At 40.5% G+C, this 18,934-nt stretch overlaps 2 protein-coding genes across 2 annotated transcripts in view; both read right to left on the reverse strand.

Moving 5' to 3' along the window:
• flt4 (fms related receptor tyrosine kinase 4) overlaps positions 1–9,454 on the reverse strand; it is a 43,173-nt gene extending 33,719 nt beyond the window's left edge. The window contains exon 1 of the mRNA XM_079351918.1: positions 9,062–9,454. Coding sequence (XP_079208044.1) covers positions 9,062–9,449 — 388 coding nt within the window. The 5' untranslated portion in view covers positions 9,450–9,454. The remainder of the gene's footprint in view (positions 1–9,061) is intronic.
• A 4,432-nt stretch (positions 9,455–13,886) lies between these two features.
• Positions 13,887–18,795, reverse strand: trim105 (tripartite motif containing 105). The gene is made up of 7 exons (XM_079351925.1): positions 18,665–18,795; positions 17,847–18,193; positions 16,923–17,018; positions 15,994–16,227; positions 15,765–15,778; positions 15,533–15,648; positions 13,887–15,330 (listed from the first exon to the last, which is right to left on the reverse strand). Exons 2-7 carry the CDS (start codon positions 18,132–18,134, stop codon positions 14,771–14,773), a joined length of 1,308 nt encoding a protein of 435 aa, XP_079208051.1. The 5' UTR covers positions 18,135–18,193; positions 18,665–18,795; the 3' UTR covers positions 13,887–14,770.
• Positions 18,796–18,934: the final 139 nt, after the last annotated feature.

An 18,934-nucleotide genomic window follows, 5' to 3' on the forward strand; every position in this document is an offset into this window, starting at 1 on the left:
TCAGAAAAAATAAACTATTATATAGGTCTTATACACACTCGACATCCCGAAAACCGCTGGAGTCATATAAACAAGCTCTCAAAACTATAGCCAAAAATAATCAGCTTATAAAAACATTTAAACTTGTCATCTTATGTTATGTAATGCATCAATAATAGTTTATAATAATTCATGCAGAGTATTACAACATGCAGCAGGTCAGAGCTTTTTACACACACAAGGTTTTTGAAGAAGTTTTCAACATAATCAACCCAAGATGGCTGAACAGCATAGCTGTTTCCCTATAATTTATGTGTATAATTTATGGGAGCATTACGCACAGGTGGAGGGACAACAGATCCTTTTTCTTTTCTATGACTATTCTTGGCCTATTGTGTGGCTTTATTGACAGTGGATAGAGTCAGAAACAGGATGAAATGATGAGTCCCAGGTTGGAGTCAAATCCTAAAAGGCCACCTGCATGGAGGATGGTAGCCTCCATACATGAGGCAGACAACATAGCCTCTGGACTATCTGGTGCCCCAACTTTTCTTTATCTTCTTAACTAATCATTCAGTGTTCACATTGTCTTCAAACACCCCTATCCAAAGAGTGTGTAGAACAGTTGAGTTCAGTTTGGCAAATTTGAGGAATATCAGATACTCTCTATGCTAGATAGCATGTTTTATGTTGGAGGTTATCTCTTCTCATTACTTACATTGTACCAAATATATCCCTGTTTTTTTTCCTTTTACAAGTGTGAACAGGCAATACAGAATGATTTCAGAGGCAGCTTGTCTTGAACTGTCTTGAAACTTTCACGAGTGCATGTGTGAATAAAGGCAGCAATGATGAAAGGGGATTTTCTAAAAATAAAGAATACAATTATGCAGATAGTCTTTCTAAAAGATGCCAAATTAATCACATACATCTGACATTCTGCTACTCAAATTACTTCTTTCATGCTTGCTGGCCCACAAGATTCGATGTGTGTGAACAGGCAGTGTATGAACTTGTAATCCTCCTGCATGTGAGACAGAAGAGTCAAATCAACATTTCCAACTAAAAGTATCTCTATAGAGTTGTATCTTATTCTTTACTTGTCTTGTTGGGAGTAGTTTCAAGATGATAGTACCAGTAACGTACTATAGATGTTGCAGAAGATCTTTACCCACATTTGAATGTCTTTACATTAAAGGGTTAATGTGAGTCTTTGTTGATTGTTGTTTTGTCACAGTCAAGGTAACTGTAACCGGACTACAGGACACCTGCTGACTTCAGATAAACCACGCACACAGGTGAAGGCGCCAAGCTGTCATATCGCACTGTAAGCCAGTTTAAATCCTTCTCTGAAGAACAAACAGATAAAGGGCACGCAGGAGTGGAGGGCATCAAATGTGCGCAGGTAGACAAGAGCAACAAACCGGACCACATACAAAGCATGTGTGAATGGCAGCACCGTGCTTTTCACTGCGAGCAAATATCCTGTTTTTTTTTTCATCATGTGTGCCCTTCTCCCACTTCCCTTTTTCACGGACGGTGAGGGATATGTTGCCGTTAGTGTTTCCCTTGCTCCTCTGTAGTTTTTGTCTGTGATCGGTCACATGACAGGAACAGGAAAAGAGGAACATCGTGCAAACAAATACGGCTTTTCTAAGAGTCTCAGTTTGGCAAAAGGGATGCGACAGGGAGATTTTAAACAAATAATAATAATAATAATTTACACTTTATTAATCCCACGAGGGGAAATTCAGTTTTACACTCTGTCTAACACACACATAGGCCGAGATACACACTCATGCACAAACAGGGTTCTAGTGACATGCATTAATGGAGAGGTCTCAGAGTGAGGGGGCTGCCCACAGCGAGCGCTCCAGAGCAGTTTTGGGGTTCGGTGCCTTGCTCAGGGGCACCTCGGCAGTGCTCAGGAAATGGACTGGCACCTCTCCAGTTACCAGACCAGTTTCCGGACTTGGTCCGTGCCGGGACTTGAACCGGCGACCCTCCGGTTCCCAACCCAAGTCCCTACAGACTGAGCTACTGCCGCCCCACAGGAAATACAGGATTTCTCAGACGTAGATATTGCTATATATGTGTCATAACGTTTTTGTTCTGTGGGTTAATGTAGAAATGGTAAATAGGTCTTTCTTCAGAGATGTAGCCTATTGCCCTTTTACATGGGCGTTAAACAGCATCGTGTAGGTGACAATACAGCTTTAGCTTTTTCAGTGACACAGTATCTGGCACAAGGCCAAGGCTAAGGCACTCTGAAATTGCTGTGTATGTCCGGTGACAGGCAGAAGGCCATGCAGGCCACGGAGCAGACACGCTCTCTGGATATGCAGTCGCTCTGCCTTGGGCTACAACATACTCTCTCTCTCTCTCTCTCTCTCTCTCTCTCTCTCTCTCATTGAAATAAATAAAGTCTACTTCCTGTGTCATCTGGAAACAAGGCCGGGCCAGGCGACAGCCTGACTGGCAGTGTAGCTTTGATTTCATTGTTAATACAGAGGGGGATGACATCCACAATGTCCCTGTCCTCTTTGCTAATGGGGGAGTTGGACCTTTCCAACATCCTGCCAGGGAAGGGGTGAAAAAATTAAGGATGCGACGACAGGCCATCTGGGCAAACTTCCTATGTTTAAAACCTCTGTCCCTGACTAAATCTTCCTGTACCTGCCTCACAGGCACACCGGACAACTCAAGCTCTTCCTGTGTTAAGAGCCCTTTTTTTAATGTCATAATTTTTATCACTGAAGAATGGTTTCCCTTGTAGAGATGGGAACCGGGCAGGTTCTGGTAAATGCTTTGTCCTGAATCCTACTGATAAAATGCTGCTGGGAAACATCTAAAACATTTCAAAGATTACAAGCTAACAAGCCAAAGTTCAAGCCTGCTGTGATGGCATGCACACTCCTAGAAGTCACGCTGCGGCTGCTCAGAAGACGAACTTTAAGGAGCTCCATTAACACGCTTGTTACCTAATTCATGGAGATTCAGGCAATAAACAAGTCGCTGCTGGCGGCACTGATGACCCAGTGTGCTAAATCACTGCTGCAGTTGGCGAGGTAAACAAGGGCAAAGAGGGGAGTGCTGGGTCAACAATTATGGTGCTGAATGCCTTAAGGGAGGGAAGCTGGCAATTTCCTCCGGCCCTGCCAATGGACCCTTTCCCATGAACCTGAAACAACCCCCAATGACTAGGCAAAAGGTATAAGTGACCTACGAAATTGCTGCATGGACCTCCAAGTCACAACCAGATAAACAGCTGCCTTAATTAATAGCAATTTAACCATAACAGCAATGGAGGCTCTCGTTAAACTGATAAGTTCTGTAAATGACGCTTGTTTCCAAGCAACATGAGCACTGGTGTGTTGTACTATCCAACACAGCCCAGGTGTTAAATCATCCCCCATAAAAGGCATTTTCAATTCAGTTCCTATTAAAACAGACATGCTCTGCTCTGCATGGCTGTTACTGAATCTTATGTAATTAGTCTCACATTAAGTAATTTGTGATGCTAAGCTAAGCTTCAGGATCTGCAAATTTGACTGTCACTGTAATCAACTCCTTAAACGCGTGGTCTCTGGTAAGCGTGTGTAGCAGTCGTCCTCAATAACAGTCCAAAATGTGAGGTGTGTCCAACTCTTGGTAAAAGACCTTCATCATGGACTGGTTTGGATCAAGCCATCAGACAGAAAAGTGCCACTTCAGTTCAATCTTGAATACGTTTGTGTCTAATTGGTTGCAATGTGAAACTTTGGCTTGTATGGTCAATAGAAAACCAATAGGTTAATGCCGTTCTGCAAGAAAACTATTCCAAATTTGGGGTATTGTGCTGAGAAAAAAAAGACTATTGCTGAATTGAAAAAGAGAGACTACTGTGGCTTACGATCTGTTTTCACGGTCGGTAGGTTTACAGATAATAAGTCTGCATAGAGTCTCATTATGTGGCATTTTTAAACAGAGTTAATAATATTTTAGTGCATTTCCAATATTTACTGGTTGAAGTGACCTGTGTGAGACAATACTCCCATTAATTTGTTAAGGGGCTAAGAGGTTCTTTAGTGCCTCAAGAGGGGGCAAAAATTGCACAAACACCTTTTTTAATGGAGGGTCAAACAATAAAAGGACCATTTAGAGATCCGAACAAGAGTAAACGACTTCAGAAACCCTCTCCCTCTACATCCTTAAACTGGCGTTGACAGAGGTGTGTCCAGCAGTAACTTTCAATAATCAGACATTCAGAGCTATTTCATGCAGTCAGCCAGCTGTATGGAGGTGAGAACGATTCAGGACTTGAACTTTTTCTGGCCATCCATTTTTATTAAAGCTTTTCTTATAGCCACTGGTAAAAAAAAAAAAAAAAAAAAGTGTTACAGTATGATTTCTGGTGTGCATGAAGTTTTTTGTGCACAGTGGTATAGGCTCAGATAATTCACATTGTGACAGTGTGCAAGTGATATGCAGGCCAAAAGTTTACAATCTTCACCACATTTACAAATAAGCATCAAAGCACTGTCATCAGCAATAGTCCAGCAGGGGCTGATGTCATGAAAGATTTATCATCGCAAATCCAAATATTGGATATATCTTCACCCAATTAGGGGCTATGTGCAATGTGATTGCAAGACATTTCTTGTTGTACATTTAAAAAGTTACAAGAAGAATGTGCAACTTTTTGACCCAGTAGATGTCGCCCTTGAGCACCAGCATTCACCCAAAACAATCTGCTGTTTGGCAACACCTCCACTGTTATGAAGCCTCCGCTCTCCTCCAGTGGCACACCTCCAACCCTGCTTCACTTGCGTTTGCAGAAAGGAATAATCAGTTGGAATGCACTATAATTAAGCTGCATTAAGCACAAGCTGCGGACACAATTGGCCTTTGCTTGAGCTGCAATTGCCTGTGGCCTGCCTTGTAGAGTTAGCAGGTTAATGTCAGCACACTTTGGATACCTCCAACCCTGCTTCATATTGTGCATTAAATAACACAGGATAACTGTAATCTAAAAACATTTAACGTGACATCCACATAAGCAGTGACTAGGCTGTTAGTTTTCTTTTCTCTTGTTCTTGACCAATACCTTTACAGCAATACAGAAGGCCGTCTCCTCTATGTAAACATGAACACAGCTCAGACAGCAGTACAGCTGGTGGGACTCACGCTTCTCACTCACTGAAGACAGTCATGACAGTCAAGATATTTACAGAGAAAATACTTGATTTTTTTGCTAAATTAACGTGTAAAATGCTGCACAGACTTCCTTTAAGTCAACCAGGTTTTTGTACCATTTTGTAACCCTTACTTAAACCCTTCGTTTATTTATATTCCTTTTATTTGATTCTTTCAGTTGATTCAACCACCTGCAGTGCCGAGAACGCCTTTGTCTATTTTTATAGCAATCAGCCAAATGGTTTTGAGATATTTCCGTCAAAACTGTTGGAGTGACCAACAGCAACATTGCCATCACTTAAGCCATGCAACCTGTGGCTGCAAACTGGGCACAGAAAACAAGCACGAGTCAGAAAATGAAAACAAAAACTCTACAGATGTTTTCCATCAACTATCTAACACCAACTTAGACACATATTTGGCTTTTACTGCAAATTCCATCTGTTGAAAGAGCTTATCTCTCAGCTTGAGTCATATTTGGTGTGTTTGGTCTTTTGTATGCTGAGAAAGTGAGTGACCAGACATCCAAATGCCCGTGAGGCTACTTCATGCCAGTGATGAGTGAGGCGCCGGACTCCTTATTTATTTGGATTTAACTGCAGAGAGCTTCCCACATGGAGCAGAAACAACGGTGGAATCCTCTCTTATCCAGCTGATAGAACGAGATACTCTAAAACAGACACAGCAGGGTCCACTCCTCTGAGTCCTGAGGTTTGTATCATGAGATCAGCGCTGAGAAAATACTGGGACACTTTTGGCTAAAACAACTCAACCCCCTTTAAGTGGGTGACTAGAATAATACCAAGAGTTGAGAGTCAGATTTCTGGGATGATCTGATCAAGAGGAGGTATGCGGACAGAAAACACGAAGCTAAAAGCAATATCAACACTCAGCACCTAAGAACCAAAGTAAGCCAAAGATCATTGGGCTCTAGAGCTCAGCTTTACGAGAAAAAAAGAAAATCACTGCTTTCATATGTGGTTCTTTTGACTGGGAACATTTTCAACAGCCAATTATGCTTCAACAAAAACAAGGAAATGAAGAGACTAATCAATCAGTGATTCATAATTCATTCATTTATTCAGATGTATCCTATATCGGCAAAGTTACACAGCGATGACGTTTTTATTAGAAGAATTTCTGTCGCTGTGTGATAAATGTTTTGGAAGCACCATAATTCAAACCAGAGCCGGAGCGTGACAGGAAGACGGTAGAAAAAGGCTTGAGGTGAAATCTTAAAGCTCCACCAATACAGCTGCTGTGTATATTATATCCTCTCCCCGTGAAATGACAATGACTTCTGAGCTGGCAGGTCCACAATCCCCTCTGCAAATCTTTCCCTCAGATCATAATTATGGGAAGCCAGGGCTCTCATCAAACTGTACTCAGAGGGTTCTTTTTAAGGTCACACATCTGCAATTTGATGACACAATTGAGAGGTTAAGAGGGTTAAATAAACTCTGCCAAGTATTGACAATAGAAGTTCATTAGTCATTTAAAACCACACTTTAAAAATAGCCTCTATTAATCAACTATTTCTGATTTAAAAGGAAAATATCTGCATTCAAGGCTCATGTTTAATCTTTTGTCAATGTTCTGCATTCATAAGAGGTAAAAGAGACTGAAAAGAAAACCTTCAACAAGTCCTAAACAGTCTCAATAAGCCTATAATTGGATTCCACCTTCATGTTCTTTGAAAAAAAAAAAAAAACTTTCTGATCTTAGGTCATTCTGAGGTGCAAAAAGCTGCAGCATTGTGCCCGAACACAGCCTCTGTCTCTCACCTTTCTGCTTAATGTCACACTTCATCTCTCAGGTACAATGTAGGATGGTATTGATAAATGTGTGTCTCTAGTATGAAGCTGATGGTCTGTTTTGCCTCCAGGATGGGTCTGAGACATTGTGCCTCTATATTGGGTTCCCAGAAATAATCAAAGACATATTGAAGCCATGTTTGCTTCATCTAACAGGCCTGCAAAAAGTTTTTCAACAGATTATATGCACTAATACTGATATCAGCTTCGTACATCACATATTGTGGATTGATGAGACATGCTTTTGTTAGTTTTTGCATGGATTTAAGCATTGACTGTGAGAAAATCGAGAACCATATCATCAATTGTTCAATGCTTTTTGCTGACGCATTATATTTAGGGAGATTTCCAGTATGCTTTTTATCATATCTTACTATAACAGTAGTGGAAACTTCCACTAGGGGGAAGTTGCCAGTTTCGTAGATTTACTTTTAGCTTGTAACAAAATCAAATCAGCATGTTTAACCCGTCTAGACCAGTTGATTACACAACACATATTATCTACTTGTCAATCACTCAGTAGCAGACTTTTCTAAACGATTGTATTAACTAACGGTTTATGATCACGCCTACTAACACTTATGTAAACGCCCATTTATTCTCAATAAAGAGCTAAGCAAAGGGGAAGAAAAGCGGAACAGAGTCGGCGAGAGGTTGAGATCTCTGAGGCTGCTTTTCCCCTTCTGCAGAAGCGTACAAAGATTATCCTTGTCCGTGTCCGTTATTTCATTATTTGGTGAATTGTATGTCTGAAGGTTAAGGTTAGAGTCCTTGAACCTGACATTGACATAGATAGAGAGGGTAGAGCCTTGAAAGAGAGAAATAAACAGGTGAAAAACAATACTAGTGGTCTTGCTTTTAATTTGCAAGTTGTCTCAAGTTATACAAGCGGAAAGTCACTTTTGAATGACTGCAACAGGGTGCAATTATTCCCCTTGGAATGTATTCAAGTCTTCCTTTCCTCTCTGGACCACTATCTGTCTGTTCCAACAAATGTATGTGACCCACCCGACATTGGCGCGAGAGCTATCCCTCCACCCTGGAAGACTTGATTCGAGTAACCATATGTCGACTGCCCCTCACAAAAGTCTTCCCTGTTCTTTATGAACAGCTGTTCAGCAGAATAAATGATCAACATTTCAAATATACATATTGAATCACTGGGAAAATACGAAAACAACATGAGCTGTACTCTCAGCCAGTACTGTCAATCACAGGGTCCTGCTTTGAGTATCTGATAACGTGCGTAAGATGTTTCTCGTGCTTTTAATACAACAGACACAGTTAACAAAAAAAAAGTTGGTTTCTATTGGATGCCAGTGACATTTTTCTGTAAGGTCTAGAAAAATAAGATTAAATAAAAAGGCCTCTCATACTGAGAGATATGAAGATATATGACACCCACCCAACTCCCCCTCCTTCTCCCCCTCCACATATCAGTTCAGTGTAGATTACTCAGCTCTCCTCCCATTCTCCCATTATGGGTCCTCCTAAATCTGACCTACATACTATACATACATTGTGATTAAAAAAAAGACACTCAATCTGTTTCTTTTTTTCTGCACCTGATAGCATCATCAATAAACAGCTGCATCTCTACAAAAGACAACAACAGCATGCCTCCCCCTAGTGCCTATCTGCATAAAGACTAAAGCCTCACTGGGATCCTTATTCAATCAGTCCAATAGTGAGAAACATACATTTATAATAATTGAGGGATAGCTGGGGTGTTAAAGCCTAAATCCTAAATCCATAAAAAAAAATACTATGTGCTCTGCAAAAAGACGACATTCAAGGTAGAAAGTTACTGTACCTGTGAGAACTTTTTTTTATATAAGATTCTCAAAAGTATTTTCTAATTATAACGTTACCTTCACAATAACTTAAACAGAAAAGTCAAAGTTGTTCTCAAATACCTTCCAAGAATTTAAGACCTCAACTCAGAAAAAATACAACCTTAATCTCAAAATAAAAGTAAATTCCAACTTGAATTATTTACTGAAAGCTTGTGTCAACACTCACACCAACCTTTACCTTCAAAAAAAAAGTTTTGCGCTCCGAACTTTCAGACTGAAAAACACAAGTATCCTCACCTGATGCATATGCTATTCCAATCCAAATCCGACAGAAAAACGTGAAATCTGTCTTCATCTCCAGATCTCCGGTCCAGAAGCGCACGAGCCTGCGCGGTGTTTCTTCCAAAAAGAGACGATAGTTCCAAAGCTGGAGGAGACAGGGGGAGAGGTGGCTGGAGTTTATGTCCGTGAATGGGGGAAAACACTCAGGTGAACCTCGGCCAATCGATTCCTGACTACACTCTGCACAGAGACCACAGAGCCGAAATGCTGAGGGGGGAAACAGGAGATAAAAATGTCTCTTTTTACCTCTCGTTTGTCTAAAGGATGCACAAGGCACTGAATGGGATTTACAATGGTTTCCCTTTCCTTTGCTCGTGACTGGAGCGCATGCACACCCACCCATACAGTTCATAAAACAAGCTGAATCGGACAACTCTGTGTGTGTGTGTGTGTGTGTGTGTGTGTGTGTGTGTGTGTGTGTGTGTGTGTGTGTGTGTGTGTGTGCGTGTGCGTGTGTGTAGGTGTGTGTGTGTGTGTGTGTGTGTGTGGGTGTGTGTGTGGGTGGGTGGGGTGGTGAGAGTGGGAGGGGGGGTGTCTGTCCCTATAACATCCATGACAAATTTCCTTCCTGTGGGATCCTAGTCGTTCTGCCTCTGTTTAAAAGACCTATAGTGGTCAAATGATATTGATAAAGAGGTATCTTATTATATAGCACAAAGACGGGCACAATTGCACACTGTATTTACAATTATTAACTCAGTGAAAACAATGTTTTATGCTATGTTCTTGCTGTGGATTTCCTTTTGTTGCAGTTTGATATTTATCTTTATTCGATTTTTTTAAGCATTCAAATCCCTCCTGATTCATCCAAATCGCTCAGCCGGAATTCCCTAAATGAAGAAAAAAACTCAGCAGGAATGATGCAAAGTCATCAAAGAAATAAATATCCCAGCCTCTGGAGGAGTATTACATGGTAACTTCTCTTTTTGTTCACTTGCTTTTAATCGATAAAGTCATATATCTCACCTCAAACTCTTCTGTCAAAATAAAATGCAGTCCTATCTGTTCTGGCCAAAAGTTTATTGTAGAAACAGTGATTTTTTTTTTAACATAGATTCTTTTAGGAGTTTAACAAACTAAAGCTGGAAGAGGAGCCTTGGGAGTAACTCTAATAAAATTATTATTCTTCCAGAGCGGTCAGATGTAATGATGCCTCAGCTGAAACTAACCTGCACAGGCCTGTCCTGTTAACCTCCCCTCCACCCACACATCTATCATCCTCAGGGAGTCTTCAGACCCAGAGTGTGAATGAAAATCATGTACTGAGAGAAAACTGCCCAAAGTGAGCCCTGTACTATCTCAAAGGGAGGATTTAGAAAATTGAAAACCTGTGTACCATAAACACTCAGATATAAAAAAAGTCAAGAGGGTATGAGAGGTGCACCCACGCACAAAAACGATAGAGTGTTGGGTGTAGTAAGTCATTAACCATGCCTTGTTGCAGCAGCGATGAGATCAAAATGCTCTTTAGGAGCCACAGAAGAACCAGGGAGCCCATTTCATGCAGTTTAATCAATCCCAGACAGAACTTTTCAGCACCACGAGTGTGCTAAAAAACCAGCAGTGTGCTGTACTATATCTCAACTTGGAAATCCATTACAAGCATAATAACACTGTAGTTGACTCAAGACTCCTTCCAAACAGTGCCCTCAGCACCATCTAACACCAGTTCATTCATCACACAGCAGCTGTCAATAAGATGTATGAAGACAAATATTTAGTCTTGATTTGATTAAGCTATTCTGTGTTATTTCTAAACCACAGAGAACCGGACATCACAAGTGTGGAATAACAGGGACTCAAAGGATCATTTGGTGTTATTTTGGGCATGTGTCACCCCAAGATCCCTTACGACAATGTACCTCTCTGACCTTAAAACACAGTGTTGTGATTAAATGCTTGTAATTAAAATGTTCTCAGCCCAGCAGTGCCTTTGCTTTCACAAGATAATAAACACAGTAAATTGTTGATAGTCTAACAAAAGTATGTCCAGGGAGTAACCAAATCTCATCAACAATTTATAACAGATAATGTCATAAAAACACTTGAGTGGCCAATTTAATAATAAACTGCATACACAAGCATACAGGCTGCAGTGAAAACAAATAACAGCCCTCATGCAGGACAGAGTGATGGCCCCTGTTGTGTCAGATGAAAAGCTTTGAGTTTGTAATCCTGTTGGCTCCTGAGAGACAACTGAGAACTCAAGGACCTGTCCTTGAAGTGCCAGCACACCATCCGGCCCATCCTCGGGTCAGGAAACACATTACACATATACAGCTACTATCATAGGAAGGATACGTAGAGCGAACATGCAACCCCACTCTGTGTTGCTGAAGTTCATGCCCATGGGCCCGTTCACTTTGTTGCATTCTGCCAGGGCACTTTGATGTCGTTGTCCCGGTTCAAAAGGGGTTTTTGTTTTGATTGAGGTTGCCAAATGTTCTCGCCTGTTGTAGGTCATGTTCACTATAAGGCTCCCTGACAAGAACATGGAGCAATGCTGCTACATCTGGTCTGTAGATATTTACTAATTAATTTACCATGATAATCCATTCAATTCAAAGCAATTACTGAAGTTTTACTAAAAGTACTTTCTGTTATCTGTCAAATTTCAAATTCTTATTAAATGTTAACTTGTTCAAACTGCAGGGCAGCAAACAAATAATCAAATAAGAGACTGAAATATTATTACATGAGGACAATAATTATTGATATTCTTAGCAAATGTCCCACAGATACAGAGCAAGCTCCCAAGACATGCACCGACTGCCTTTGAACACATTTCCTCGTAGTGGCTGAACATGGTATTACATGGTGTTACGTTTGGGGAGTTATGTCACGTAGCTATGTTACAGTGTTACGTTGGGGAGTTATGTCACGTAGCTATGTTACAGTGTTACGTTGGGGAGTTATGTCACGTAGCTATGTTACAGTGTTACGTTGGGGAGTTATGTCACGTAGCTATGTTACAGTGGTACGTTGGGGAGTTATTTCACATTACATCTATGTTAAGGGAGTTGTGTCATGGAGCTACGTTACAGTGCTCCAGTGTTTCATGTAACCAAATTGATGTCTAATGCTCACTTTTCTTTTAACTGTAGTTTGGCCGCGAACAACTTTTAACTCGAAAAACATATTTGGCTCTTTGGTTGATAGAGTATACAGAAGTTCACCAATAAGTGGTTAAAGTATCAGCTGTAAAGTAGAAACTTTTTCCTGCAAGTGACTGTTGCACGCTGTTCAAAAACAAAGCTGTTGAGAGAGGTAGCTGTGAATTAAGCACTTAAGTCTTTTGGCTGCAAAATGCTAAAATACTCTTTTATGCTGAGTGGAACATCATTGACAGATGATAATTGCTTGTGGGGTCATTGAGAAACCTTTTTAAGCTAACCTTTTGTCATGACACAATGATTTATATAAAACAGACTGATATATGCATCTCTAATTTTAATTCCTCTTAAAAGACCACATATCACATTGAATTTAATCAAAACCAAAAATATTCTACCAAGAGGCTCAAAGTATTTTTTCTAGAGAGAACACGATGTTGAAAAAGAGCAAAAAAGAGTACATTCCATATTTCACAGTATCAGACTTCATAAATGCATTGATTTTATATATTATTTAATAATGTGCTTAAGAACACAATTTAGTTTTCATTTCTCCTTTTAATGCAATCCCACTCAGACCATTAATGTACATAATTTAATGGTAAATTACTGAATCTTTTGTCCTACTAATTTATCCTGTGATTAGATAAGCTGCTTAAAGAAATGTGTGAAATTATCATGGATACCTCTAATCTGTATCCATTCATGTAAAAACTCAAGTAAAAAGGCCATTGGTCATGAGATTGATAATGATCTTCACATTGAATTACAGCAGCCTTTTGAATAAAATTCCACAGCTATAATTGTCCATTAGCCATTCTTTGACTGTATAATATAATAAGATTTTTCTGTTTAAAAAAATACTAAACTGTACAAAATACACAAAGTTTGCAAAGCAATAAGAAAGCTTTGTCCATGGGTGCGTCAATATTGACACGAGCCAGCAAATCTTTTCTCACAATAATTCATACAGTTAAGTAGAAGCCATGTATCTCCAAAGTTGATGATCTTATTTGTACCTTTTTGAATATTTCTGATCATCTAAGTGATTGTGATTTATTAACAGGTTGGGACGACTTTTCTCCATCATATGTGATTTCACTTACACTACTGATAAGTTGCTAACTTTGCATTTCAAACTAGCATACGTAATGTTACGAAATGCAGGACTATGCTTTGTAAAAGATCTAAATACTTTTCCACTCTGATGTTCAAGGTACACGGAGGCATTCAATCAGTGGTTGTTTTTAATCTGAATTAATAGGTCATAGCTTTTTAGTGTTTCTTAAACGCACATTTTCCATGTAGTCACTGTAAAGGGGAAATGCACGAGTCCCCATCTGTGCCACTTTTCCAATCTGCAGAGGAGGCAGCAGCATCCTGCTTTGTGTGCCCCTGAGGCTGGTCCAGCAGCCAAGAGGCATCCCTACTGTCACCGTGTTTATGTGACCTTTCACCTGACAGGAGGAAACAGGACGTGGGTGTTGTTGTATGTTTGTAAAGATAACCGAGAGCCTGCCTCTTCTGGCTCTTTCAGTGTCAGAGATGGCTCATGTGTTCTTAGTTGTGTGTTCTGCTTTGATGGTGCTTAATAACATCCTTGATTATTTCAAGAGAGGTCATAGAAGTGTGCACAGTCCCAGCTGCAGAGTGAGATCAAAGAAGAGTTTGTTTAAAAGAAAAAGTGATTTGGTTTATTACTTGAATCAGCAGGTTGAACATCATGTTTTGGTCTTTAACAGGAAATGACTGACATGCATAAAAACAATATAAAATATAATGCATAGACTGAATACAGCAAAGAACTACATTGAAGATGTCTCATTGAGTGATAAAACATTACAAATGAAAGAGCAAGATATTCTCTGTTCAAAGTAAGGCACGTGTCATTAATGTAAATTATTCTAAATACTAAAAAAAAAACGAAAATCGGCAAGCGCTGCTGGTTTTCGAAAGAACTCATAAGGTGCTCCAAAATTACACATTTTTTTAAACTGTCAGAAAACATCAAATAAAAGGCACAAGCATTCAGACTTTTTTTTTTTTTTTTTTTAAACATGAAGAACCATAAAAACACAAAACTCAGTAATAAAGTGCATGATACCATGATGCTGAGATAATCATTCACAGGGTTATTGAAAGCTCAAAGCTACAACCTTTAGAAATCTGGTTGAACAATGGAGAACAATTTGTATGTGTAAATTCATGCTACATATTAGTTGACTATTTGCTTTTGATATTTCTCTGCTGATTAATTTAGCAAAACAAAAAGCTCTTTTCAATGATTACAGAATAACTTTTCTCAAAATGATTATATATCAATTTCAGAACATTTCATGGATTTTAGAGTCCATTTTAGAAAAACAAAAAACAAACTAAAAGCATCTGACAGTTCATCATTACAGCATGGCTAACAAGAGAACAGTGTGAAAGTTTAAAGTCAGAATACCAACAGCAGCAGCTCTTCCTTAGAGCTTAGAGATTCAGAGTCACCGGTCAAAGTGAATGGATAACTATAACACAGTGAAAGATTTTATTAAGTGGACCTGTGTTAGCCGGACAGAGCGACAGGCGGATAGTGGATGAGTTTGATTGGCTGAGGTTTCTGACAGCTGTCGCTGATGCAAGGACTGAAGAAGGGGAACACCTTCCCCCTCGGTCCGTTGGTGAACGAGTAGAGCAAGCTCATGTCGTCGGCGTTGTAGAAGGACACCCTCCTCTCCTCGCAGTCTAAGAAAACGCCGACCCTCTTTGGGGAACATCCCAGCTGCAGCCTCGACCAGGGCTGCGTGCCGGCTGAGTACTCGCTTCCGTTGCGGACTCGCAACGTCCAGTAACCGCTCTCGGGGCTGAGCTTGATCCTGGAATGACGGTCTACAGCTTCAGAGGCCACACCCAGGTCCCACTTGGTTTTGGAGCCCACTTCTATCTCCCAGTAGTGTCGGCCTGACTGGAAACCCTGGGCAGCAAGGACATTGATGCACTGGAGGAAGCGTTTGTTGTGGCCCATGTGTGGGATCACAGTTTCACATTCTACCGCCACCGTTTTGTCCCTGGAGACGTAAATGCTTGGGTGCGCTGTGTCAACATCAAACGTTAATGGAGAAGGACCTTTGGGGCGAGACAAATAATTAAATATTTATAGTGTTCCATTTTTAATTCAAAAGCTGTTAATCTGTCGTCAACATCTTTCTGTTACAATAACATCTCTAATACTTTGGTTCTTCTGTTCTTCTCCCTTTGTTGAGGCAGAACCACCTTTCAGCGCTGGTCTAAATGTGTGTTTAAGAAAGCACATGAGAGGGGAAATTACCTGGCTTCAAAGACTTGAACATTTTTCTCCATGTGATGTACTGCAAAGGGGCCATGTACTTGTTGCAGAAGGCATTTATATCAAACTCTGGAGCAATATCCGCTCGCACACATGGTCTGTTGAAAGAAAGCCAACAAACTTGTTTTACAAATGACACTAAATGGGGACAGAAATCGAATAAGAACAGATGCAAAATGCTGAAAGCACTGAATCATCTGAAACACACACTAACCTCAGCTGTGGGAGCTGGAGAGAAGGAAATGAAAGGAGAATCCGATTAACAACCTTTGTCTCAATTTGATGCAAATCACACAAGTGAAATCCGATGACATAGTTGGATTTATTTCAAGTTGAGATGTGATTTTGGATTTTTTTAAATTGATGTCGACTGTGACCTTGAGAAATTGAACCAACAAAAGTTAGATGAATACATAAACTTTATTTTCTATCCGAGTTCTCACCTCTGTCACGACAACGTTCTCGGTGTCGGCGCTGGCCTGTTGCAGCACTCTTATATTTTCCTCGAGCTCCCTCAGAGCCAGCTCGATGGCCTCCAGGTGGTGTTGGACTTTCTCCAGCTCCTCCTCCTGCTCTCTCCTGAGCTGCTCCAGCACACAGGTCTCCTCGTCCTGCAGGATCTGATACAGAGCTCGGAATTCTCCTTTGACTCGAGCCTGCAGATCTGCTCCAAGTTTCTGTGACAAAGAAAAAAGGACTGATTTCACAAGAAGAGGACATCATGGAACATATTGCTTTCTTCATATTAGCACATTCTTCTTTTACCAACTGGAAAAGGTAGATTTACAAAAGACCTTGCGAAATTGCTTTTGCTTCCAAAGCTTTAATATCTTACAACTCTGTACTATAAAAGTATAAATCTCTGGAGTCTGACTTACCGCAAATTATGAAGCTGCACCTTAAAGCAATGTGTCAAACAAAAACATTGAAGCAGGGAAGGTTTAACCATTCAACATCACTGCACAGCATGCCCAAAACAATCAGACTTTAATCTTCCATTCGTCTCACACTCATTAGATGTGTACAGAGCCTTGGCAAACTGTTTAAGTTACTAAAAGCAGAGTAATCATTTGTTCAATGGACCAGATCTTTCTGCATGAGCAAAAATGACAATATGTTATGTACTATTACAGCTGTACATTAGAGATTTTTTGCATAGTTTACCTACAATGGAGTCCGAGGTTAGGGAGTCATTTATGCACTCAAGCGCAGAGTCCATAATCATTTACATATCAAAGCACAAACTGTCATTTACAACATCTGCAAACACCAAATATGCACAGCAACATATCGCAAACAGCCATTAGGGAGGGATGTGTGCATTCTTATCTGCTAAGTGCCGCCATCTCTCAACTTCCCCTGAGGGGTGTACCTTTATGGTTTCCATCTTGTCTTTGTCTCTGCGTATACTGTTGATGAAGTCCTCCTTCCTCAGGCGGTGGTTCTCCAAAGTCTCCTTCAGCTGTTTCTGTTTGGTGACATGCAACTCAAGTCAGGGTGGGAAAACCCAATAAATGGATGTAATCCAACAAGAAGTGAAGTGAATAGTGCTTGACATTTTGGTAATATCACCTGAACTCACTATAAGGTTAACCGGAAACTAGCAGAGCCTAACTAGAAGAGACATTAACTATAAAACCACTTTGACTGCCAGCTACAAACAAATGTAACTTCGGCAACCTAATGTGTTTTTATCACCTTCGGACGGGGCACAGCTCTCTATTTCCCTTTGTTTCTAGTATGCTGAGCTAACTTGCACCTGGCTTTAGCCTTGTATTTACAGTAGAGAGGGATATCGATTGTCTTATCTTGTTTTGTCCAAGTTGTTTTTTTTAAAACATTTCCCAAAACAACAAGAAAGTAGAAAGAAAGAAAACTATTTCAGACACAGGATGAAAGACAATCTTACCTCACAATAGTGACAAAGGTAGGATTAATTACAAGATTTTTCTTTTTTTATATGAACGGGGATTTTCATTATTCTGGCAGAGTGTTCTGTTTTCCCTGCTCAGTCATAAATCCTGTCATATTATAAAAGGGAAGAGTGAACTTTGTCTTGGGCAATTTAAGGGACATATGTTCAGGGTGTAGCTAAGGTTCACATACACAGATATGGACTGAATAATACACGCTGTTTGAATTAAACGTATATTACTCATGAGGTTACAGGGTGTTTGTTTTAATTAGTAAATCTACTGAAAAACACTTGATAATGCCTTCCAGGTGATCTCGGGTAAATCTGACAGAGGGTAGCCGGAAGGATCGTGGTTGAAAACACGTCCGGGGCTGGACTCACCTCGAGGTTCTTGAGGTAAGTATCCGAGGTGGTGGCCCTGACTTTCTCCACCATGGCTGTCACAAGGTAGTTGGTTTGAAACTGTTTGCAGCTGAACTCTTTGCGACACTGCGGACAGGTGACAGGTCCCTGGGTTCCTCTCCAGTACCTGGAGATGCAGGGTTTGCAGAAGTGGTGCATGCAGGCCAACATGACCGGCTCCCTGAACAGGTCGCAGCAGATGGCACATGTCAGGTCCTCCTTCAGGCTACCTTTGGTTGATGTAGCAGCATTCGCAGCAGCAGCCATTGTTGAAGGGGAATTCCTTCTTCAAAGTCTGTCCACACTGATGAAGTGAAAGCAAAGGCCTGGAGGAACAGTGAGGAAATCACAACAGAAATAGAACATAAATGCAAGTTTACACCCCACAGAAACACGTTACTCTTGCTCACTACACTATGTTTTAAGTATTGTCTACATCTGGGACCAGCACAGTGGTTCATGCTGCTCCCTTCTCCAGTCAAACATTTTAATCTAATAATAGCTGCAAATAACTCTACTTGCTCCTTTGTATTCGTCTACGTCAAGTGTACACGACAGCCAGTTCAAGTGTAAATGTTAATCAGGGTTGCAGGAGCAGAAATCAGGTGCTTTATCACGAGACTCTATAAGCTAGCTTGTGATTTGTATTGTCAGAGAGACGTCAGATGTTTAGTTTGACCTGCTAACGTTTAGCCAAGTACAGCAAACAGTAAGCGGTCACTAAAAGCAGCGCGAAGTTAAAACTCGGACACAGAAACCTATCACTCAACATTCTTATAACACTTTGGTGAACTTACGTCGCCTGTTGTCCCGAGATTTTTGTGGCCAAATACTTCACAGTCCGTCCAGCTGCTCTAGTGTAGTCTATGGTCTGCAGCTGTTTGGGAACAAAACGTACACATCTACTGCGCATGTGCAAAACGAAAGCCCTTTTTTCATTGGTCCTCGTGCTTTAAAGTTAACAGCGGGATGTAAGTTCCTCCCATTGACTGTAAGCAACTTTTTTTTTTTGTCTTTACTTCACTTTTTTTTCTCCTTCACTGCTGTTATGAAGGGTTCAAGCTATA

Source organism: Symphodus melops, assembly GCF_947650265.1.
Source record: "Symphodus melops genome assembly, chromosome: 9".
Classification (NCBI taxonomy): Eukaryota; Metazoa; Chordata; class Actinopteri; order Labriformes; family Labridae; genus Symphodus; species Symphodus melops.